Source organism: Chiloscyllium punctatum, chromosome 2, assembly GCF_047496795.1.
Source record: "Chiloscyllium punctatum isolate Juve2018m chromosome 2, sChiPun1.3, whole genome shotgun sequence".
In the NCBI taxonomy this organism is placed as follows: Eukaryota; Metazoa; Chordata; class Chondrichthyes; order Orectolobiformes; family Hemiscylliidae; genus Chiloscyllium; species Chiloscyllium punctatum.
The window spans coordinates 104,368,943-104,393,973 of record NC_092740.1 but is presented as its reverse complement, the minus strand read 5'-3'; the positions used below and the strand labels follow the sequence as shown (position 1 = coordinate 104,393,973).

Sequence of the window (25,031 nt, the reverse complement as noted above, 5' to 3'; positions counted from 1 at the left end):
GCAGCATCCAAGGAGCTTCGAAATCGACATTTCGGGCAAAACCCTTGAAGGGCTTTTGCCCGAAACATTGATTTCGAAGCTCCTAGGATGCTGCCTGAACTGCTATGCTCTTCCAGCACCACTAATCCAGAATCTGGTTTCCAGCATCTGCAGTCATTGGTTTTACCTTTCCAAATACATGTACATCCTATTCCCTCTGGATTCTCTCCAACACCTTTCCCACCAATGACATCAGGCTCACCGGTCTATAGTTCCCTGGCTTGTCCCTACCCCCTTTCTTAAATAATGGTACCATGTTAGCCAACCTCCAGTCTTTCAGCACCTCACCTCAATGATATTGATATCTCAGCAAGGGGCCCAGCATTCACTTCCTTAGCTTCCCAGAGAGTTCTAGGGTGCACCTGATCAGGTCCTGGGGACTTATCCACTTTTATATGTTTCAAGACATCGAGCACTATCACCTCTGTAATATGGATATTTTCTTTTCAAGATGTAACCATCTATTTCCCCCTATTCTATATCTTCCATATCCTTCTCCACAGTTAGTACTGATGCAAAAGACTCGTTTAGTATCTCCTCCATCTGTTGTGGCTCCACACTTAGACTGCTTTGCTGATCTTGAGGGGCCCTATTTACCTTTTTGTCCTTAACTATTTATAAGAGCCCTTTGGATTCTCCCTAATCCTATTTTCCAAAGCTATCTTGCGTCCCCTTTTTGCCCTCCTGATTTCCTTCTTAAATATCCTCCTACTGCCTTTATGCTATTCTCAGGATTTTCTCGATCTGTGCTGACTATACCTGACATATGTTTCCTTCTTTTTCTTAATCAAAACCTCAATTTCTTTAGTCATTCAGCATTCCCTACATCTACCAGCCTTTCCTTTCACCCAAACAGGAATATACTGTCTCTGGACTCTCATTATCTCATTTCTGAAGGCTTTCCTTTTTCCAGCTGTCTCTTTACCTGCAAACATCCGCTGCCAATCAGCCTTTCAAAGTACGAGCCTAATACCGTCAAAATTAGCCTTCCTCCAATTTAGATCTACAACTTTTAGATCTGGTCTATCCTTTTCCATCACTACTTTAAAACTAATAATAGAATTATGGTTGCTGGCCCCAAAGTGCTCCCCCACTGACAACTCTATCATTTGCCCTGCCTTATTTCCTAAGTGTAGGTCAAGTTTTGCACCTTCTCTAGTAGGTACATCCACATACTGAATCAGAAAATTGTCTTGTACACACTTCTAAAGTCCTCTCCATCTAAATCCTTAACACTATGGCAGTCCCAGTCCACGTTTGGAAAATTAAAATCCCCTACCATAACCACCCTATTATTCTTACAGATAGCTGAGATCTCCTGTCAAATTTGTTTCTTAATTTCCCACAGTATTTCCCAAGGTGTGTTCCAACCCCCCGCCCCCACCCCATCACCACCACTTTACTAGTTTAAATCCTCGTGAACAGCTCTAGCAAATCTCCCTGCCAGTATATTAGTCACCTTCCAATTCAGATGCAATCTGTCCTTAATGTACAGTTCACATCTATCCTAGAAGAGATTTCAGTGAACCAAAAATGTGAACCCTTCTCTCCCTCACCAGCTCCTCAGCCATGCATTCATTTTCTCTTATCCTCCTATTCCCACCCTTTCTAGCTTGTAGCATCGGAAATAATCCAGATATTACTAATCTTGAGCACCTCCTTTTTAAATTCCTGCCTAATTTTCTATATTCCCCCTTCAGGATCTCATCCTTTTCCCTTCCTATGTCATTCATTCCAATGTGTACAATGACCTCCTCCTGGTCCCTCTCCCCTTCGAGAACACTGCATCCCCCCGAGACATCCTTGATCCTGGCACCAGGGAGGCAATATGCCATTCTGTGTTTTTTTTTGCTGCTGGCTGCAGAAACATCTGTCTGTGCCTCTGACTAGAGAGTCCCCTATCACAAATGATCACTTGGAAGCCAACATACCCCTCATTTACATTACAGTCTGTCTCAATACCAGAAACTTGGCTGTTAATGCTACATTCCCCTGAGAGTCCATTACTTCCTACATTTCCCAGAACAGCATACTTGTTTGAAATGGGGGTAGCCACCGAAGACTCCTGCACTGCCTACCTAGCTCTCCTACTTTTGCTGGAGTTAACCCATTTATCTGACAGTATCTGCGGCTTTTTTCCCTTCCTGTAACCTCCATCCATCACACATCCTAGCTCTTATAAATTCCTCATTGCCTCTAACTGTCGCTCTAGCTGATCCATTCGATTTGATGGGATTTGCAACCAAAGACATTTCCTGCAGACATAATCTTCAGTAACGTGGAAACTCTCCCCAATCTCTCTCCTCTGACAAGAAGAGCATATCACTCTACTAAAGGCCATCTTTGCACCTTCACAATCAACAGACCCAGAAAGTAGCACTATCCTATTACTCTTTTTAAAAAGAACACTACTCCAGCTAATGTAATACTTATGGCTTATTTTTAAAAATTTAATCAAGAGACAGATCTCAATAAAACATATTATTAAGAAACAACCCACTCTCCTCACTTGTAGATTGACAGCAATGCTACTCTTAAAAACTATGCACTTATCTGTTCATGTGCTGTGAGCTCTCCCACACACGTTCCTTGTCTCACTTATTCAAACTGAATTCCATTTGCCATTAATCAGTCCTTCTCACCAGGCATAGAGTTATATAGCACGGACCAGATATCTTAAATAGAGGTTCTGAGGAAGGGTCACTGGATCTGAAATGTTAACTCTCCTCTTTCTTCTCAGCTGCTTCCAGACCTGAGCTTTTCTAAAAACTTCTGATTTTGTTTCTGATTACAGTATCTGCAGTTATTTTGGTTTTGATTTCAAAATTATCGCTGGATTGTAATTGGATGATTAAGGATTGACAGTTGTTCAATCCTCTAGTCAGTTGAGCTTATATTGCTGGATCTTTACTGTGATGTTGGCCGAACACTAGTTCAGTGTATAGCCAGCCAGAGCGAAGGCCTCTTCAAGAACACAGTTAAGGTGTTTTATGAGAGAGGTTTCTAATGATGCTGTCACTTTAAAAGGTTACTTTGTCTTGGTTTTTATTTGAAGAGAGGTTGTAAAGGCAGAGAGTTGAGCAGTCTACCAGAACCACAAGAGTAAACAACATGTGAGACCTTTAGATTTTGTTTTTAAAAGTTGGAACAATAGAAACTACCTGAATGAGAGAGCTGGCCACATCCAGACCAGGTTTCAAGTTTATTTTTAAGCTGCAGCAGTCAGAAGGTATTTGGGGTCTCCAAAGAATTTGTAGCTTCAGTGAATGATTCCTAGCTGATACTTTGAAATTTCTCTTGGTGATTTTTTCTCCTGGATTGGAGAACTGCATGGAAGAATCTGTATCTGCATTTGCCTTTTTGCAAAGTGTTAGTTTCAATTTTTGAAATTCTTACGCACTGTGGAAAAGGATATGGAAGATATAAATCTAGGGGAATAGATGGTGACATCTTGAAAAATGTCCATATTACAGAGGAGGAAGTGCTGGATGTCTTGAAACGCATAAAAGTGGATAAATGTCCAGGACCTGATCAGGTGTACCCTACCACGCCGTGGAAAGCTGGGAAATGATTGCTGGGCCTGTTGCTGAGATATTTGTATCGATAGTCACAGGTGAGGTGCCGGAAGACTGGAGGTTGGCTTATTGTGCCATGTTTAAGAAAGAAGGTAAGGACAAGCCAGGGAACTATAGACCAGTCAGCTTGACATCGGTGATGGGCAAATTGTTGGAGGGAATCCTGAGAGACAGGATGTACATGTATTTGGGTAGGCAAGGGCTGATTAGGGATAGTCAGCGTGGCTCTGTGCATGGGAAATCATGTCTCTCAAACTTGATTGAGTTTTTTGAAAAAGTAACAGAGGATTGATGAGGGCAGAGCGGTCGATGTGATCTATATAGACTCCAGTAAGGCAGGGAGAAAGTAAGGACTGCAGATGCTGGAGATCAGAGCTGAAAAATGTGTTGCTAGAAAAGCGCAGCAGGTCAGGCAGCATCCAAGGAGCAGGAGAATCGACGTTTCGGGCATAAGCCCTTGTAGAGGAAGGAAGAGAGCTCCTTCAAGGAAGGCATCCTTGCAAGAGGATTCGCAGTAGGTTAAAATCCACTAGGCAGGAAGGCATCCAACAAGGTTGCTCATGGGAGACTGATTAGCAAGGTTAGATCTCATGGGATACAGGGAGGACTAGCTGTTTGGATACAGAACTGGCTCAGAGGTAGAAGACAGAGGGTGGTGGTGGAGGGTCGTTTTTCAGATTGGAGGACTGTGACCAGTGGAGTGCCACAAGGAATCCACTACTTTTTCATCATTTATATAAATCGTTTGGATGTGAGGACAAGAGATACAGTTAGTAAGTTTGCAGATGATACCAAAATTGGAGGTGTAATGGACAGCGAAGAAGGTTACCTCAGACTATAATGGGATCTTTGAGATAGACCAATGGGCTGAGAAGCAGCAGATGGAGTTTAATTTAGATAAATGTGAGGTGCTGCATTTTGGGAAAGCAAGTCTTTGCAGGACTTATACACTCAATGGTGAGGTCCTCTGGAATGTTGCTGAACAAAAAGACCTTGGAGTGCAGGTTCATAGCTCCTTGAAAGTGGAGTCACAGATAGATAGGATAGTGAAGAAGGCATTTGGTATGTTTTCCTTTAATAATCAGAGTATTGAGTACAGGGGTTAGGAGGTCATGTTGCAGTTGTGCAGGACATTGGTTCGGCCACAGTTGGAATATTGCGTGCAATCTTGGTGTCCGAATCTGGAAGATGTTGTGAAACCTGAAAGGGTTCAGAAAAGATTTACAAGGATGTTGCCAGGGTTGGAGGATTTGAGCTATAGGGAGAGGCTGAATAGGCTAGGGCTGTTTTATCTGGAGTGTTGGAGGCTGAGGTTACAGAGGTTTATAACATCATGAGGGAAATGGATAGGGTAAATAGACAAAGTCTTTTCCCTGGGGTAAGGGAGTCCAGAACTCTAGGGCATAGGTTTAGGGTGAGAGGGGAAAGATATAAAAGAGACCTAAGAGGCAACCTTTTCATGCAGAGGGTGGTACTCATATGGAATGGGTTGTCAGAGGAAGTGGAGACTAGTATAATTGCAACATTTAAAATGCATCTGTATGGGTACATGAATAAGAAGGGTTTGGAGGGATATGGGCCAGTTGCTGGCAGGTGGGACTAGATTGGGTCAGCATGGACGAGTTGGACTGAAGGGTCTGTTTCCATGCTGTACATCTCCTATGACTCTCTGACTTGATGCAACTACATCAAGTGCCAACTTCTGTGAACAACCAAAATTTTAATAAACAAGTTAAAGCTTTCTGGAGGAACCCTTAACACACTTCACAGGGCTTGCGGAACCATGTCAAAGATCTCTCTGAACAAAAGAAACAGTCCTTCAAAAATTTCACATTACAGTCAGCAACACCCACAAGACAACCCACAGTCCTATGCCATTCAAGACACAAGATAGTGATCACATCATTTTCAGAGATATTGTGATTCAATCATTCCTTAATGGCAAGACCTGGTGTAAATTGTATATTTTTATAACTGTAGGGTGTAGTCAGAATTCCAACTGCAACATTGTTATTGATTCTGAATAGGGGATGATGCAAATGGATCTAAACAGCAACAGATGGGAATATAAATTCCTTGCATTCTATCTGTAAATTTGAGATGTACTACCCTAAGACCGAGGCATACCACCCTACTGTTGGGACATCCAATTTCCTGCAGGCCAGCAGAACAAATTAACCGTTATGTAACATGTGTTTATTGGATGTTACTATGTTGGAATAGTTAATTCACAATAGGTAATGTATCTATTGTTCCAGATTCCTTTTTGTATTTTAATTGTAGAGTTTAACTAAATTGTGTTTTACTCAACGTCAAGTAGTTTGATCAGTCACATTGCGTCTGGGACAGGCATTTCACATCTACCTTTTAAAATAAGAAAATGTTAGGCTCTTGGCTATCTTTAAAATATTTTGAGGGGGTCTTATATGGTCCATAACTGAAATGTATAGGATGATTGGACTCAAAGGTGGCAAGTTGTAGGTCTTTTGTTCAGGTGTTGAATTTGGTTGGTTTAAACAGTGTGCGCCTTGTGCAGTAATGTCTCTTTTGGTCACTAAATGTCTGGTGGAAGAAGTGACTTTGGGAGTTTTAGAAAAAGTGACCACAAGCTTTTTAAACTTCTGTCAGGCCCTGCTGTGTTCCAGTGAAAATAAATTCAGTCGACCCTTCATAGCTAAAATCCTGTCATATCAGACAACATCCTGATAAGCCTTTTCTGAATCCTTTTCCAATGCATCCACAACTGTCTCATTAAGTGGTGACCAAAGATGTGCATAATATTCCACCTGAGGCCTAACTAAAGTTCTATCAAGTTGCAGCATAACTTGCCTATCCTTATACTCAGTGCACTTTCCAATGAAGTCAAGCACGCCAAAGGCATTTCTAGAAATCCTAGAATCCCTACAGTGTGGAAACATGCCCTTCAGCCCCACAAGTCCACACCAACCCTCGAAAAAATAACCCATCCAGACTCATTCCCCGGACCCTATATTTACCCCTGACTAATGCATCTAACCTAAACATTACTGAACACTATGGACAACTTAGTGTGGCCGATTCACCTAACCTTTGGATTCTGTCTTTGGATTGTGGTTGCACCCGGAAGAAACCTATGCAGACATGGGGAGAATGTGCAAACTCCACACAGACAGTCGTCCGAGGCTAGAATCAAACCTGGGTCCCTAGTGGTGTGAGGCAACAGTGCTAACCACTGAGCCACCATGTCATATTTTTTTAACTACCAAATCGATGTGCGCTGCCACCTTCAGTGAGCTGTGGACCTGCACACCCAGATTTCGATACTGTGAAGGGATTCACAGTATAATTCACTGTATAATTTCCACGGTACCTGCCCTTCCAAAATACATCGTCTCACGTTTGGGAGAAAGTGAAGACTGCAGATGCTGGAGATCAGAGTCGAGAGTGTAGTAACACTCTGGCATAAGCCCTTCATCAAGGGTTTATGCCCGAAACTTCAGTTCTCCTGCTTCTTGGATGCTGCCTGACTGGCTGTGCTTTTCCAGCACCATACTCTCAACCATCACCTCCCATTTGTCCAGATTAAACTCCAGCCACTTTTCTGCTCAACTGATCTATATCTTGCTGTCTCCTCTGACAGTCCTCACTTTCCATAACTCACCAATCTTTGTGTTGTCCATAAACTTACTAATTTAGACCAGCAACGTTTTCCTCCAAATCACTTGTGTAGACCATGAACAGCAGAGGTCCCAGCACTGATCCCTGTGGAATACCACTAGTCACAACCCTCCATTACAAAAAGCATTCTTTCACCGCTACCCTCTATTTCCTATGACTAATCTGGTTCTGTATGCATCTTGCCAGCTCACTGATACCATGTGACTTCACCTTTTGTACCAGTCAGCTATGAGGGCCTTGTCAAAGGCTTTACTGAAGTCCATATAGACAACATCATTTACTTTTCACTGATCAGTCATCTCCATCACCACCTCAAAAATACTTGATCAAGTTCTCCCGCACAAAACCATATTATCTACCATGAATAAGTCGATTCGCTTCTAAATGCGTATAAATCTTGCCCCTGAGAATCTTTTCCAAAACTTCCCCTACCACACTCAGGCCTGTAATTTTCTGGATTATCCCTGCTACCCTTCTTAAACAATGACTACATTGGCTATTCTGCAGACCTCTGGGACCTCACCTATGCCAAAGAGGATACGAAGTGTCTATCAATGCTTCAGGAACTTGTTCTCTTGTCTCTCTCAACATTTTGGGATAACTCCCACCAAGGCCCGGAGGCTTATTTGCCTTAATACATTTTATGATGCACAACACCTCTTCCTTTTTATAAAAGCAAATTGGCTTAGAAATTTGACTCTCCCTTCCATGAGATCATCCTCCGCCAATTCCTTCTGTGGTAAATATCGACACACAGTATTCTTTTAGGACCTCATCTACCTCTTCTCACTCCACACAGAGATTCCTCCCTTTGTCCTTGAGTGAGCCAACCTGGCTACCCTCTTGCTGCTTCTATTAGTAAAAACAGGCTTGCTATTCTCTTTAATTCTGATTGCTAATCTCATTCCGTGACCCCTTTTAGTCTGTCCATTCCTTGTTTAGGTTCTTTCCTACTTTCCTGATGTTATTCAAGGTTTCATCAGTTCCCATCCTCCTAAATACTACCTTTTTTGTTTTTGACAAAGATCAGAACATCCCTGGTCATTCCAAGATTCATGTAACTTGCCATACCTATCCTTCATTCACTCAGGAATGTGCTGCTCCTAAACTCTTATCAACTGCCGTTTGAAATACTGTCTCCCATCCAATGTGAATTTATGCTCAACAGCTGCCTTCAATAAAAATTTTCTCATTTCTGCCCAATATAGCTGTAGTGTGTAATGTATGTGAGGTGCACTACAGATTTTAACCAAACCATTAGACAGCACCTTCAAATTCACAGCTGCTTTTATCTAAAAGGGCAGGAATGCGTCACTGTTAAGTTCCACTCCTTGACATCTAAATTCTGCTTAAATGTTGAGGGTTTCTGCCCTTATAACCTTGTGTCCTGTTATGAGGGTGGTATCAACTCTTTATCTACCATTCTTGCAGGCTGCGATTTCCAGTTTCCCACCACCACTGAGTGAAGAAGTTTTTCCTCGCCTCTTCTCTAAACATTCGGCCCCTTAACTTAAATCCGTCCACTCTATCAAGGGGAAAGTTTTTTTCCTATGCACCCTTTCTCTGCCCTCATAATTTTATACATCTCAAATCATGTCAACTCTCAATCTGTCAATATCAATCATAACTGAAATCTCTGCACTCTGTCCAGCACAATCACCTCTGTCCTATAATGTAGATTGTAGACTGCACACAGTGCTCCAGCTATGGTCCAATCAATATTTTATACAGTTCCAGTATAACCTCCCTGCTCTTAAATTCTGTGTCTCAGCTGATAATGGCAAGTATGCCTTGTACTTTCTCAACCACTTTATCAATTAGTCTTGATACCTTAAGGGACTATTGAACATGCACCAGATATCTCCTTACCCTTTGTGCTTTCCAGGATCCTACTGTTCATCAAGTATTACTTTGCTTTGTTTGTCCTCCCCAAGTGCTCCACCTCACATTTTATTCCATTCTCCACCAATCGGCTCGTCTGACCAACCTGTCTATAAACCTCAGAATGTCTAAGGCTATCCTCATTATTTATCACCCCATTAATTTTTATATTGTCTGCAAAATGACCACCACTTCTGCATTTGAATCTAATTAATTTATAGAAACTATAAACGACAAGGACCCCAACACAGTCTATTATGGTAAAGAAGGAGGTCATTCAGTTCATCATGTCTGCACTGGCTTGCTAAAGAGCTGCCCAGCTAGTCCCATTCTCCAGCTTTATCTTCATAGCCCTCTAAATTGGAAGTGGCCGCTCAAGTAGATAGGGTGGTAAAGAAAGCGCATGACATGCTTGTCGGTTGGGTAATTGAGTAGAAGAGTCAGGATGTTATGTTGCAGCTTTATAAGACTTTGGTTAGGCCACAATTAGAGTATTCCATTCAACTGGGGTTGCTACATTACAGGAAGAAAGGAGAGGGTGCAGAAGAGATTAACCAGGATGCTGCCTGAATTAGAGGATATGAGCTATAAGGAGAGGATAGAAAAACTCAGGTTTTTCTCTGTGGACTGGCAGAGGCTGAGGGGGACTTGATAAAAGTCTATAAAATTGAGATGCAGCAATAGGGTTGATGGTCAGAATCTTTTACCCAGAGTTGAAGTGCCTAATACTTAGGGCATGCATTAAAGGTAAGAGGGAGAACGTTCAAAGGAGATGTTAGGGGCAAGTGTCTCACATAGTGAGTGATAGGAATCTAGAACATGCTGCCTGGGGCAATGGTGGAGGCAGATACGATTGGGGATTAGGAGACTTTTAGCTACGCACATGAATGTGCATGGAATGGAGGGATATGGACCAAGGGCAGGCAGAAGGGATTAATTTAGTTTGGCATCAAGTTCGGCACAACATCATGTGCCAAATGGCTGAGTCTGTGCTGCACTGCTCTGTTCATCATTTCCAAATATGTATCTAGCTTTCTTTTGAAGCCTCCGATGGGATGCACTCCTCCACTCCCAGACAGCGCACTTCAAGTCCTAACAATTCTCCAAGTCAAGAAGTTTCTATTCATCTCTCTCCCCTCTCTTGCTGGCAAGCCTGTAATTGTGACCCCAAGTTACTAACGTATCAAATAGTGGAAACAGAATAATCTTTTTATCCTGTCAATACTCACTTATAACCCTACTTACATTCTTTTGGCTCCAATACAATTACCATTTGTATTCCTTAATTGGCTGTTTCTTTTGTTCTCCTTTTACCCTTAATGTATCGATCAAACAATTTAGGATTTTCCTTTTTATTTTACCTGCTAGTATCCTTTCATATCACCTTTCTGCTCTCCTTTTTAAATTCCCTCTTGCATATTGTTTACTCCTCTAAGTTTTCTGCTGCTTTGAGCTCTTGTATCTGCCACAAATCTGCCTTTTCCTCTTAATCCAATGCTATACATCCTCACTGTCCAGAGTTTACAGGGTTTGATGATCCCATCCTTTTCATTCTTTGAGATATGTTAGCCTGTATTCTCCATATTTTCATCTTGAATGAATCCCAGTTTCAGATCTTAAATCACCTACTGCCTGGCCACTTGAGCTAAATCATTATCTAATCTTATTAAAATCAGCCTTCCCCCAATTTAGAACTTTTCCAAGGAAGACCGCATAAAACAACAAAAGGACATTGACAAGTTGTTAGATTGGTCAGCTAGCTGGCAGATAAAGTTCAACGCTGAGAGGATTGAGATGATACATTTTGATACAGAAAGCACAGAGGGACAGCATAAAATAAAGGCTGTTATTTGAAGAATGTTCACGAGCAGAGGGACCTGCATAAATCATTAAATGTGGCAGAACAGGTGGAGGGAGCAGTTATTAAAAATCTCAAAAGGCTCAGCAAGTCAAGTTTTGGGGCACAGTGGTTAGCATTGCTGCCTCACAGCACCATGGTCTCAGGTTTGATTCCAGCCTCTGACGACTGTCTGTGTGGAGTTTGCACATTCTCCCCGTGTCTGCGTGGGTTTCCTCCCACAGTCCAAAGATGTGCAGGTCAGGTGAATTAGCCATGCTAAATTTCCCCTAATGTTAGGTGCAGGGGTAAATGTAGGGGAATGGTTCTGGGTGGATGCGCTTCGGCAGTTTGATGTGGACTTGTTGGGCCGAAGGGCCTGTTTCCACACTGTAAGTAATCTAATCTCATCTAAACTTGGACACATAGCTAATTATTCCTTCCACTGAGTCATTCCTAAGTGAAAAGCAATGTGCCAAGTTCCACTTGCCCATCTTTGCCTGTTGCTTTGCACATTCTTTCTTTTCAGATTATAATCCATCATCGTCATGGGCGGTCCCTTGCAGACAAGGCTGACTTTCTTCCACTCTCGAGTGAGTCCATAGGTGGCTGTACAGACTGATGCAGTCATTGCAGGTTCTGATACAGTTGGGGCAGGAGGTGGCCATGGGAAATGGTGGGCGGGTGTTGGTGTGGCAGCGTGCTACTTTTGTTGGTTTTGTCTGGCTTCTTTTTCCAAATGGCAAATCTTTAAGTGCTCACTACTTTCCTGCAATGATTCCCAGTCGTCAGTGAGAAAGCTGCACTTTGCAGGTGAGGTCTTGAGGGTATCACTGATGGGCTTGCTCTGTCTATCTGGGGCTTACCTGCTATCTTAACTCTGGGCATAGAGCACCTGCTTGTGGGAGTCCTTGGTCAGTCGTGAGGATGATGTGCTCAGCCCAGTGCAGTCAATCAAGGCTAGTCAGTGCCTCGATGCTGGGGATGCTGGTGATGGTGCATCTTTCTTCCCAATGGATTTGTAGAATCTTGTGCATTGATGGTACTGCTTCAATGCCTTCTGCTGAGCTCGTGGTATGTAGCATACTGTGGATGGTTCAAGGACGCTCTGATCAATGACACAGCCCTGTTTAAGGAGTTCTCCGAAGTGCTCCCCCCAATATTGTTTAATGGGTTTGTCACCTTTAATAAGATTCAAAGTGGGATGGGGCCTTGGGTGTTTGGTTCATATGTGGTCTTAACAGCACAGAAGAAACCATGCATATCATAGTTGTCAGCCATTTGTTGTGTCTCCAGTCCTTCACCCACCACCTGTTCTTTATGTCAGTGGTTTGTTGTTGGCTCTCTGTACTACACCTTCTGAGGGTCAGTACTGAGGGAGTCTGTCCCTCTCCAACTCTCACAGTTCCGGTGGGACAGGGCCAAGCACCACCACACCTGTTCTTGGCTGCCTCTGAACTGGGTCTTCTAGAACTTCAGTTGCTACAACTGCAGCTAGACTTTTGTAGCTCTCCGCTATCCTGAACTCAGTATTGATAAAATTCCGCCTCATGAAATTTTAAAACAGCCTACTCCTACTTCCCCCTCCATCTAGTGTTTAGATATAATCCAAATGCCTCAGTTGAATGTGCCACACCCTCTCTCAGGCAGTGCATTCTAGATCCCATTGGATGAAATTTTGTTTCTTTTGTGTCATTCCCAGTTACCTCCAATAATGGCAACATTTTCTCCCTATTTAATCTGACCAGACCACATGTCATTTTGAATTTCATTATGTCTCCTCTTAATTTTCTGTTTGTTTTCCACTAAAGATAACAGCCTAGCTTCTTGAATCTGTCTGCTTTGTCAACAGTAAGTTGAATAAGATTCCCTTTCATAAACCATCTTGACTCTCTCTCTAATTGGATCAAGATTTTCAAAATGCTCTGCTATATTCTCCTCCATCAATTCAAACATTTTCCATATTACAGATATTAAGCTAAGTGACTTGTAGTTTTCTGCTTTCTGTCTCCCCACAGCATTGAACAAAGGAGTCACATTCATTGTGAAAGATTCAATACTGTTCCAGCAGAAACTTGTAAGAACTTAGGATGAAGAATAAGGGAGGATATCACAGAAACCTATGAATTTCTAATAGGGTTAGTCAAGGTAGTTGCAAAAGGAATGTGTGGCTTTCAGTTTTAGTGCTAAAGATTTTCTAAATTCTTTTCCTCTGGAGAATGTGGTTTTGAGTTCCTCCCTCTTCTTCCAAGAGATCAATCTGAGACTAGTAGAGTTGAGAAAAGAAGCAAGTCAAACAGTCAGGGCAGGCAGGGACAAAGCAGAGAACTTAGTAGGACAGAGAAATTAAACTGCATTTATTTCAATGCAAGAGGCCTAATAGGGAAGACAGATGAACTCGGGACATGGTTAGGAACGTGGGACTGGGATATCATAGCAATTACAGAAACATGGCTCAGGGATGGACAGAACTGGCATCTTAATGTTCCAGGATCTAAATGCTTCAGGACAGACAAAAAGGGAGGCAAGAGAGGAGGGGGAAGTCGTGTTTTTGATAAGGGATAGCATTACAGCTGTATTGAGGGCGGATATTCCTGGAAAAATATCTAGGGAAGTTAGTTGGGTGGAACTGAGAAATAAGAAAGGGATGATCACCTTATTGGGATTATATTATAGAACCCCTAATAGTCAGTGGGAGATTGAGAAACAAATTTGTAAGGAGGTCTCGGTTATCTGTAAGAATAATAGGGTGGATTTGCTAGAGGATTTTAACTTTCCAAATGTAGACTGAGACTGCCATAGTGTTAAGGATTTAGGTGGAGAGGAATTTGTGTGTATAAGAAAATTTTCTGATTCACTGTGTGGATGTACCTACTAGACAAGGTGCACAACTTGACCTACTGTTGGGAAATAAGGCAGGGCAGGTGACTGAGGGGTCAGTGGGGGAGCACTTTGGGGCCAGTGACCATAGTTCTATTTGTTTTAAAATCGTGATGGAAAAGGATAGACCAAATCTAAATTGAAGTTCTAAATTGGAGAAAGGCCAATTTTGGTGGTATTAGGCAAGCACTTTCAAAAACTGATTGGGGGCAGATGTTTGCAGGTAAAGGGACGGCTGGAAAATGGGAAGCCTTCAGAAATGAGATAATGAGAGTCCAAAGACAACATTAGGGAGAAAGAAAAGGCTGGTAGATGTAGGGAATGCTGGATGACTAGAGAAATTGAGGTTTTGCTTAAGAAAAAGAAGGAAGCATACAGACAGGATAGATCACGCTCGAGCATTTTGTCCAAAACCTGTATACTTTGGCTAAACTATTTTTCTTTCAGCTTGCAATTCTGCTACATCTGCAACTGCACTTTGGGAACAAACTTTTCCGTTTGAGGCAAGACAAGTATATCAGGCATTGGCTGCAGAGTGATAGTGACTGAGAAATGGAAATGGGCTCAGTCCTTCATTTCTAATGTCGTACCTCACCTCAGACCAATTTGAAAAAAAAAGTGGTCTAAGGTACTTATCATTTTGTTTTTGACTGAAGTTGAGATGCACAATTTATATGGACCAACATTTATTATCCATTCCTAATTGCATTTCAGAAGATGGTGGTGAGCTACCTTATGCTATAGGTAAACCCACAATAATGTTAGGGAGAACATTTGACCTAGAACAGTGAATGAATAGCATAATATTTCCAAGTCAAGATGGTTAGTGGCTTGGTATTTGCAGGCGGTAGAGTCCTATGTAACTGCTGCTCTTATTCTTCAAGATGGAAGTGATTGTAGGTTTGGAAGGTGCTATCTGAGGAGTCTTGATGAAATTTTGTAGTGCATCTTGTAGCTGACTTACACTGTTGTTTCTGAGCATTGGTGATGGAGGGTGTGATTTTTTTTTGTGGATATTAGGGTTAGATAGTAAAGCAGGCTGCTTTGTCCTGGGTAGCATCAAACAGTTTGAGTTTTACTGGAGCTACAGTCTTCCAGGCAAGTGGAGAGTATTGCATCATACACTCAATTTCTGTCTTGTCGGTGCTGGACAGGCTTGGAGGAGTTGGGCGATGAGTTACTTGCTGCAGAACTTCTAGCCTTTACCTTCTCTTGGAGTAACTATTTACATGATGGGTGAAATTCAATTTCTGGTCAATGGTAACTGCCAGGATATTGATTATGTTAGATCCAGTGATGGATTTCTCTCTGGTTCGAGAGAACCTAACCTTAATCCTTAATGTCTGGTATTTACATGATATGAATATAACATGGTCACTTGTCAGCCCAAGCCTGGCTGTTTCCAGGTCTTGGTATATTTGGACATGGACTGCTTCAACATAGTAATGAGTTGTGAATTGTTCTAAACATTGTGCAATCATCATTTCCATCTCTGAGCTTATGGTGGTCATTGTTGAAACAGCTGAAAATGGTTGGGTTTAGGACACTACAATGCATACAGTGTGTTGAAGATTAGTGGGAAGCCTTTAAAAGCCAGCAGAGGATAACTGAAAAGCAATATGTGGGAGGTGTGGGCTGGGAGATGAAATATAAGATTAAGCCAGCTAGTAATTTTAAAAAAGATTTAGTAAGAGTTTATTTAGATATCTAAAAGATGAGAGACAAGAGTGGACTTTTGACTGTTGGAAAATGAGGCTGGAGAAGTAGTAATGGGGAAACAAAGAAATGTTGGAGGCATTGTGGCACAGGGGTTAGCATTGTTGCCTCAGCACCAGGGACCCTGGTTCAATTCCAGCCTTGGGTGACTCTGTATGTTTGTGCGTTCTCCCTGTGTCTACGTGGGTTTCCACCGGGTGCTGTAGGTTACTCCCATGGTCCAAAGATATGTAGATTAGATGGATTCGCCATGGTAAATGTGAGTTACAGGAATAGAGTAGGCTGGTGTTTAGCAGGTCAGTGTAGATTTGATGGGCCAAATGACCTCTATTTGCATTTTGGGATTCGATTATTCCATGAACTGAATAGATACTTTGTGTCAGTTTCACAGTGTTCAGCAGCATACCAGAGCTTTGAGAATAAGGCGAGAGAGGGAATGTAAGGATCATCACCTGACGAGGTGGTATTGGGGAATCTGAAAGATCTGTGGGTAGATAAATCACCTGGATCAATGGACTACACCCCAGAATTCTGAAGGAAATAGTTGAAGAAATTTTAGAATAGACATGCAGGAGGCTGGAAGAACATAGCAAGCTAGGCATCATCAGGAGGTGGAGAAGTCAGCATTTTGGGTGTAACCCTGCTTCAGGACTGGGAGTGGGTATGGGGGGAGCTGAAGATAAAAGGGATGGTAGGGGCAGGGTGGTGAAGTAGAGATAGGTAAAGACAGGTAGAAGGTACAAACTGGTTGGCTGTTGGGAGGAATGAAGAATGAATCCAGTTGATGGAAGGGATGTGGAGGAGCTGGGAAGGGAGGTTTTTTTTTAAATTGGTGAACTCAATGTTGAGTCTTCTGGGCTGTAGGTTGCCTAGGCGAAAGATGAGGTGGTGTTCCTCCAATTTGCAGTGTGGTTCATTGTGGCAATGGAGGAGTCCAGGGATGGTCATATTGGAAAAGGAGTGGTCCGCGGAATTGAAATGGGTGGTGACTGGTAGGTCTGATCAGCCCCTGTGGGCCCAGCTGCGATGCTTAATGAATTGACACTGGGGGTGATCTTCCAGGAGTTAGTGGAGGGTCCCAGAGGACTGGAAAATGGCTCATGTAACACCAGTTTAATGAGGGAGGGAGAAGACCGGAGACTATAGGGCACTTAATCTGACCTTGATCATTGTTAAGACTTCAGAGTCCATCACTAAAGATTAGTTTGCAGAGTACTTGGAAGTGAATAGCAAAATAAGGTGGAGTCAGCATGGCTTCATCAAGGGGAGGTAATGCCTGACAAATCAGTTTCAATTCTTTGAGGAGATAACAAGCAAGTTACATAGAATGCCAGTGGACATGATCTGTTAGGAATTCTAGAAGGTGTTTGACAAGGTGCCACACAGGAGGCTGCTAAATAAGAGTAGAGCACATGGTATTAGAAGCAAGGTGTCGTCCAGTAACAACCCCCCAACCCCCCCCCCCCCCAACTCAGATGAAGCAAAATGCTCAGCAACACAGTATAGTTTCACCACCTTCACCTTTAGTCAGGGTCCTGGAGGGAGAGGGAACGATCGGCCAAGTGCAGAGACGTGAGTTCTCTGTTTTCTCTGTAACAACAGTTTCTCAGTGAACTATATAGTCATTTTACAGGAAGGGGTATCCAGATAAGGCAACGTACATATTAGTTGGGTGACTGTTACAATCAGCAAGTATCAATAGCAGAGACCAAGCGCTCTATATTGTTTATACAATGAATGTTCTTCACCTTGTTAACTGAATTCACACAATGGGTATTTTACCCCTTGTTAACTGACCTTACATACTGAATGCTTCCAATATTGTTAAATGGCTCTACATAATAACTGCTTTTCCACCTTGTTAACCCATTGCCCTTGCCTTCAGCACTCCATTGTTAACTGTAAGTTCTTGTCTGATCTGAGTCATGCTCAGTTGAACCTCTTGTTTCACAAAACTCAAACTTAACACATTTTTTTCCTGCTTGCTTATACCCTATACACTTTCTCAAAGGTACTGGCATGGATACAGAATTGGCTGAAAGAAGAAGGCAGTGTGGATAAAGAGGTCATTTTCAAGATTGCAGCCAGTGACTGGTGGAGTTCTAAAGGGTCAGTGTTGGGATCATATCTATTCATGTTTATGTGTTAATGATCTTGAAGGAACTGAAGCTGTTGTTGCTATGTTTGCAAATTGCACAAAGGTAAGGGGAGGGACAGGGCGTGTTGATGAAGCAGGAAGGCTGTAGAAGGTCTTGAACATGCTAGACCAGTGGGCAAAGAGATGGCAGATGGAATACAATATGGGAAAGTATGAAGTTATGCATTTTATAGAAAGAAACTAGTCCATGCCTCTACTCTAAATGGGAAAAGGCTTCGGAAATCTGAAGTACAAATGGACTTGGGACTCCTAGTTCAAGATTTTCTTCAGGTTTCAGGAATGCTCGATTACGAGCAGAGATGCCTGTAAGGCTGTGTCAGGCTCTGGTCTGACCACATTTGAAATATTGAGGTATTTTGAGCCCCATACCTATGGAAGGCTGTGCTGATCTGAGGGGAGTCCAGAAGAGATTTACAAGAACAATCCTGGGGATGAAGGGCTTGTCAAAGAGTGGTTGAAGACTTTGGGTTTGTACTCAATGAAGTTTAGTAGTATGAGGGGAGGATCTGATTGAAATGTACAAAATACTGAGAGCTTGGAATAGAGTGGACGTGTTGAAGATGTTTCCAGTAGTAGTGATGAGAACCTGAGGGCACAACCTCAGAATGAAGAGGCGATTCTTCAGATCTGAGATGAGGCAGAATTGCTGGTTGGTTAATCTATGGAGTTTACTATTGCAGAGGGCTGTGGGAGCCAACTCATTGAGTATATTAAAGGCCGCAATAAATTCTTGATCGGTAAGGGAATCAAGGCTTATGGGGAGAAGGCAGAAGAATAGAGTTGAGAAACACCTTAGCCATGATCAAATGGTGGAGCAAACCCAATGAACCAAAGAGCATAGTTCTCCTTGATGTTAAGTTCTTAAGGTCTTCTGTGGAGGTGTCCTGGACCTGAGATGAATTACCTCTAAAAGTGCCCACCATCTTCCTTTGTACCAGGTATGACTTCAACCAGCAGAGAGTTTTCTCTGATTGCCATTGGCTCAGGTATTGCTAGGGCTCCTTGATGTCACACATGGTCAAATGTGGCCTTGATGTTAAGGACAATCATCCTTACTTCACCTCTGGAATTCATCTGTTTGGTAAAATGGCTGTAATGTGGTCAGGATCTGAGTGGCTCTTCCTAAAACCAAACTGGGTGTCAGTGAGAAGTTATTATGAAGCAGATGCTGCTTGATAGCCATGTTGATTACCCCTCTCATCACCTCCAAGTAAAGTGCTAGCTTTGCGAGCTTGCGAGCTCCTCAGCCCAGGACACTGGAGCTCATCTACTCCAGCCAGGTTTTACTCTCTTTTTCTCCCTTTTCTTAATGTTTCCGTTTATTGCCTTATCTTTTCTAACTTATTTGGTGAGGGCATCTTCGCCTGGCCCAAGTTCAGTGAAGAGGAGGCATCCAGGCTGGCATGGAGGTCTTGGACTGGCACAGCAATCTTCTGTTGAAGCAGACACATTCCAGAGGGGTGGTCTCTGCTTGGCATGGCCTTTTCCAGGTTTGGCGATCGTACTTCGGCTTGAAGATTTCGTCGCTGTCTTTGATGGCTGCTTTTGGGTACTCCAACTATACAGTTTGGTGATCTCGTCCAGTGTTGGTGTGGAGGTCTCATCCTGGTGGTATGGAGGACCTCTACTCCAGCTTGGACCTGCAGTCTCCTTTTGGGACAGTCTTAGCTTGGCAAGGTGTCTCCAGATTTGGCGGCCTCTTCATGGTGTGGAGGTCTCGTCTGTGTGGGAGGTTTGTCTTCGGCGACAACTTCCTGGTATTCCAGTGTTCGTTGTCTTAAACAACTTTCCACAAGCTGAAATTGATATGATCCCTCTTCATTTTTACTTTTCTCTTTTTATCTATGACTTCTTTCTTAAGTATCGGCACTGTGGTATGGCAACTTATAAAATTTTTCACTTTTTTATTGTAAAAATACATGTGGCAATAAGTTGCTATTCGGTTTTATTCTTTACTGATGATCAGGAATAGACTGATGGGTCGCTAATTTGCTGCATTGGTATTATCCTGCTTTTTGTGTACAAGACATGCGTAGCCAATTTTCAACAGTGTTGATTAGATACTGTTATAGTGGAACAGCTTGGGTAGAGGCATGGCAAGTTCTGGAGCTTGTCTTCAGGACTATTGTAGAGTCTTGTTAGGACCCATAGCTCTTGAATTCATCAGTGCCTCCTAGTGTTTCGTGATATCACATGGAGTGAATTGAATTGGTTGAAGAGTTTCCAATGCTTAAGTATAGGCACTGTGGTAATGAAGCATTAAGCTTGTCCCTCTTTAATGCTACCTATTGCCCTCTTCAGCCCTCAGTAAATTCTATCATCTTCGATATAAATGCGCTCCCCACTTGCAACATTGACAGTGCTTTTGTCATTTGGCACCTTTACATTTTGTCAATGCCCTCCCCAAAATCTGAAGGAGCCTGCCATTACTCTTTTGTGATGCTCTTAATATCTTCCTCTTTTGTATAAGCATTTGGTTAACTGTCATAATCTCTCCTTTGGCTTTGTGTCCAGTTTTGCCTGATTATGCTCTTGTGCAATCACTGTGGGCAATATCATTTCAATGTTAATGCAATTCATCTTTGCCAATGCTGCTATTATTTGCATATATGGTGATAGATTGAACTACTTTTTGATTGTTTCAGGTTGCCATGAGGGATGACTACTCTGATCCATTTGATGCTAAAAACGAGTTGAAGAATCAAGTTGTCAAAAAACGAGAGGTGGACAATAATGGTTACATGGAACCTTATGAGGCACAAAGAATGATGGCAGGTAAGATAAGTGTATTCAGACTTTACATTGGCATAGCAGACATGCAACTTCATTTTGTTTTCTGCATTCACAGGAGCTCTGTCAGAGATTGAATAGTCAAATATATTAGCTGGACACAATTCCTCCATTCTTTCTCCAGTCAAAATCTTCCTGATTTTCATCATTGCTATGAAATCACTCCAGGTGTTAGGTTCTTTTTCCTGAGATTCTTAAACACGTGATGCAATTGCAGTATGCCAACTTCTGTGAACAGCCAAACTTTATTAAGCAAATACAAGCTTTGGAGGATCAGAATTGATCAGGGACCTCAAAGTGAAGGAGCCATTGGGAAGTAGTGACCATAATACAATAAGCTTCAGTCTGCAATTTGAGAGGGAGAGGGTACAATCGGAAGTGACAATATTTCAGTTGAATAAATGAGGAGCTGGCCAAAGCTCAATGGTGCAATACCTTAGCAGGGATGACGGTGGAGGAACAATGGCAGATATTTCTGTGTATAATGCAGAAGATGCAGGATCGGTTCATTCCCAAAAGGAAGAAAGATCCTAGGAGGCGACATGGGTGGCCGTGGCTGACGAGGGAAGTTAAGAAACCTATAAAGGTAAAAGAGAAAAATTATAACATAGCAAAGATAAGTGGGAAAACGGAGGACTGGGAAGCTTTTAAAGAACAACAGAGGATTACTAAGAAGGAAATACGCAGAGAAAAAATGAGGTACGAAGGCAAACTGGCCAAAAATATAAAGGAGGATAGTAAAAGCTTTTTTCGGTATGTGAAAGGCAAAAAAATGGTTAAGACTAAAATTGGGCCATTGAAGACAGAAACAAGGGAATATATCACTGGGAACAAAGAAATGGCAGAAGAATTGAATTGGTACTTCAGATCTGTGTTCACTGGGGAAGACACAAGCAATCTCCCTGAGGTAACAGTGGCTGAAGGACCTGAACTGAAGGGAATTTATATTTGCCAGGAATTGGTGTTGGAGAGACTGTTAGGTCTGAAGGTTGATAAGTCCCCGGGGCCTGATGGTCACATCCCAGGGTACTGAAGGAGGTGGCTCGAGAAATTGTGGATACGTTGGCGATTATTTTCAAGAGTTCGATAGATTTGGGATCAGTTCCTGCGGATTGGAGGGTGGCTAATTAGATTAGATTAGATTAGATTACTTACAGTGTGGAAACAGGCCCTTCGGCCCAACAAGTCCACACCGACCTGCCGAAGCGCAACCCACCCATACCCTAACCTAACACTACGGGCAATTTAGCATGGCCAATTCACCTGACCTGCACATCTTTTGGACTGTGGGAGTAAACCGGAGCACCCGGAGGAAACCCACGCAGACACTGGGAGAACGTGCAAACTCCACACAGTGGAATTGAACCCGGGTCTCTGGCGCTGTGAGGCAGCAGTGCTAACTTTTGGGAAAGAGAAAGCAGGAAATTATAGACCAGTTAGTCTGACCTCAGTGGTGGGAAAGATGCTGGAGTCTATTATAAAGGATGAAATTACGGCACATCTGGATAGCAGTAACAGGATAGGTCAGAGTCAGCATGGATTTATGAAGGGGAAATCATGCTTGACTAATCTTCTGGACTTTTCTGAGGATGTAACCCTGAAGATGGACGAAGGAGATCCAGTAGATGTAGTGTACCTGGACCTTCAGAAAGCTTTTGATAAAGTCCCACATAGGAGGTTAGTGAGCAAAATTAGGGCACATGGTATTGGGGGCAAAGTACTAACTTGGATTGAAAGTTGGTTGGCTGATCGGAAACAAAGAGTAGTGATAAACAGCTCCCTTTCAGAATGTCAGGCAGTGACCAGTGGGGTACCGCAGGGATCAGTGCTGGGACCGCAGCTTTTTACAGTATATATTAATGATATAGAAGATGGTATTAGCAATAACATTGGTAAATTTGCTGATGATACTAAGCTGGGTGGCAGGGTGAAATGTGAGGAGGATGTTAGGAGATTACAGGGTGACCTGGACAGGTTAGGTGAGTAGTTTAATGTGGATAAATGTATGGTTATCCACTTTGGTGGCAAGAACAGGAAGGCAGATTACGACCTAAATAGAATCAATTTAGGTAAAGGGGCAGTACAAAGAGATCTGGGTGTTCTTGTACACCAGTCAATGAAGGTAAGCATGCAGGTACAGCAGGTAGTGAAGAAGGTTATAATAGCATGCTGGCCTTCATAACAAGAGGGATTGAGTATAGAAGCAAAGAGGTTCTTCTGCAGCTGTACAGGGCCCTGGTGAGACCACACCTGGAGTACTATGTGCAGTTCTGGTCTCCAAATTTGAGCAAAGACATTCTAGCTACTGAGGGAGTGCAGCGTAGGTTCACGAGGTCAATTCCTGGAATGGCGGGACTACCTTACACTGAAAGACTGGAGCAACTGGGCTTGTATACCCTTGAGTTTATAAGACTGAGAGAGGATCTGATTGAGACATATAAGATTATTAAAGGATTGGACACTCTGGAGGCAGGAAACATGTTTCCGCTGATGGGTGAGTGCCGAACCAGAGGACACAGCTTAAAAATACGGGGTAGACCATTTAGGACAGAGATGAGAAGAAACTTCTTCACCCAGAGAGTGGTGGCTGTGTGAAATGCTCTGCCCCAGAGGGCAGTGAAGGCCCAGTCTCTGGATTCATTTAAGAAAGAGTTGGATAGAGCTCTCAAGGATTGTGGAATCAAGGGTTATGGAGATAAGGCAGGAACAGGATACTGATTAAGGATGATCAGCCATGATCATGGTGAATGGTGGTGCAGGCTCGAAGGGCAAAATGACCTTTTGTCTAATATCACTTAACACTTCACAATGCCTGCAAAGCATGTCAAACAAAGCTCTCTGAACAAAGGAACCGGTTCTTTCTTTATACAAAATCTCATATCACAGTAAGTAATGCCCACAAGACAGCCCCCAGTCACTCCCCCATAGTCACATGCCATCCAAGACACAATGCAGTGATCTGTTCATCTCCAGAAACAATGTAATTTAGATAATTCCTTAATAGCAAGATTAGGTGTAAATAGTTTTTTTTAACTGCGAGGGAGTAGTCAGAATTTTAACTGCAATGTTCTTATTGATTCTGAATAGGGAATGGTAATGTAAAGTTACTGTGATTAATAGGGGATAGCAATGTAAATATTTTTACATTCTACCTGCAAGACAAAGAAACATACCACCCTACCCAGAGGGCATCCATTGCTGATTAACCAAAAATGCCCATTTTTGGGAAGCTACATTACTCCAGGCACAAGACAAAAGTGCTGCCCTTCCATTGAGGGGAAGCAGTTATGCAGTCTACGATCGCACTATACCAGGGATTGCTGTAAAACCAGCATAAGTGAAGACCATATTAGTCACATAACTGACATCGGGTCCTTCACACCATCCTGTTAAGAACAGATCACCCTGTCTGTTTCACTGACAGTTGTCCTGAGCAGGCACAATAACTGAAACTGACCAATCAATTTAGTAATTTTAATGTCAAACCAAAGAACAACTTTTGCAGATTTATAATGATAAACTAGGTGTGGTTATTAAGGAATGCATTATCTAAATATTTTCAGTGAGAAAGTCACTTTGTCAATTTGTATGAGAGAATTCCAGTTGGTATGATATTGGATAGCATGTGGCTTACTGTTGTGTCTGCATTTGTTGCTTCTCAGGACACCATAGAGTCTCAGAGATCTATAGCTCACAAAAAGGCCCTTTGACCCATTGCATTTGTGGTCAAAAACAAGAACCTAACTGGCCCCTGCAGTCATTGCAATGCCACAGGACTGGGCAATAGTTTCATCCTGAAAGTTTAATTCCTGTAGCAGCCTGACACATACTGACACATGTCTGACACACACTAGCACCCAGAAAGAGCCCTCGGTGTTTCACTGCCTCTTGCTGCAGCCCCACTTCCTGAGTATTGAGGCCTGTTGAGAGGCAAGCAGTAAAGGGGTGAGCTGGGAATGTGTAGTTAGACAGCCAAGTTAGTGGTGTGTGGGGCAGTGAGGGGGAGCCCATGGTGATGGATGCAGTATCAATGCGTGCTCTCCTTTCAGGTCTGGTTATGGTACTTGTGTGGGCACGCAATTTCATATTTCACATGTGTCTTTTTAAAAAAGTTGCATATCTCTGGAAAGGAAAATGAAATAAACATAGGATTTGACTTTGGAGATGTGTACACAGGTGAACGTAGACACGTAAATACTTTGAGGATCTCAGCAACAGATGTGTTGTATACTGGAGAAGGCAGAGCAGATTGCAGCTTATTCTGTCTGGTATGTGTTATTCTCGTCCTGGATGCATTGGTTGCTGACATTTTGAGCTATAATTTTCAGACTGTTAATTTTAATTTCGATGCCTCACCACGTAAAGATATGGGTGGCAATGATTTGCCATGGTTAACCTGGTTGATAATTTGACAAGGTTAAAAATTATAGAACATCAGTTTATAGTCCAACAGGTTTATTTGGAAGTACTAGTTTTGAATGCTACTCCTTCATCAGGT

The 25,031-nt window shown here is 42.5% G+C and overlaps 1 protein-coding gene across 1 annotated transcript in view; it reads left to right on the top strand.

The window, feature by feature from the left end:
* The window catches only part of LOC140487271 (SH2 domain-containing adapter protein F-like), a 225,309-nt gene that overhangs the window by 16,896 nt on the left and 183,382 nt on the right, over positions 1-25,031 (top strand). The window contains exon 2 of the mRNA XM_072586889.1: positions 20,389-20,518. Within this exon, the coding sequence (XP_072442990.1) occupies positions 20,389-20,518 (130 nt within the window). The remainder of the gene's footprint in view (positions 1-20,388; positions 20,519-25,031) is intronic.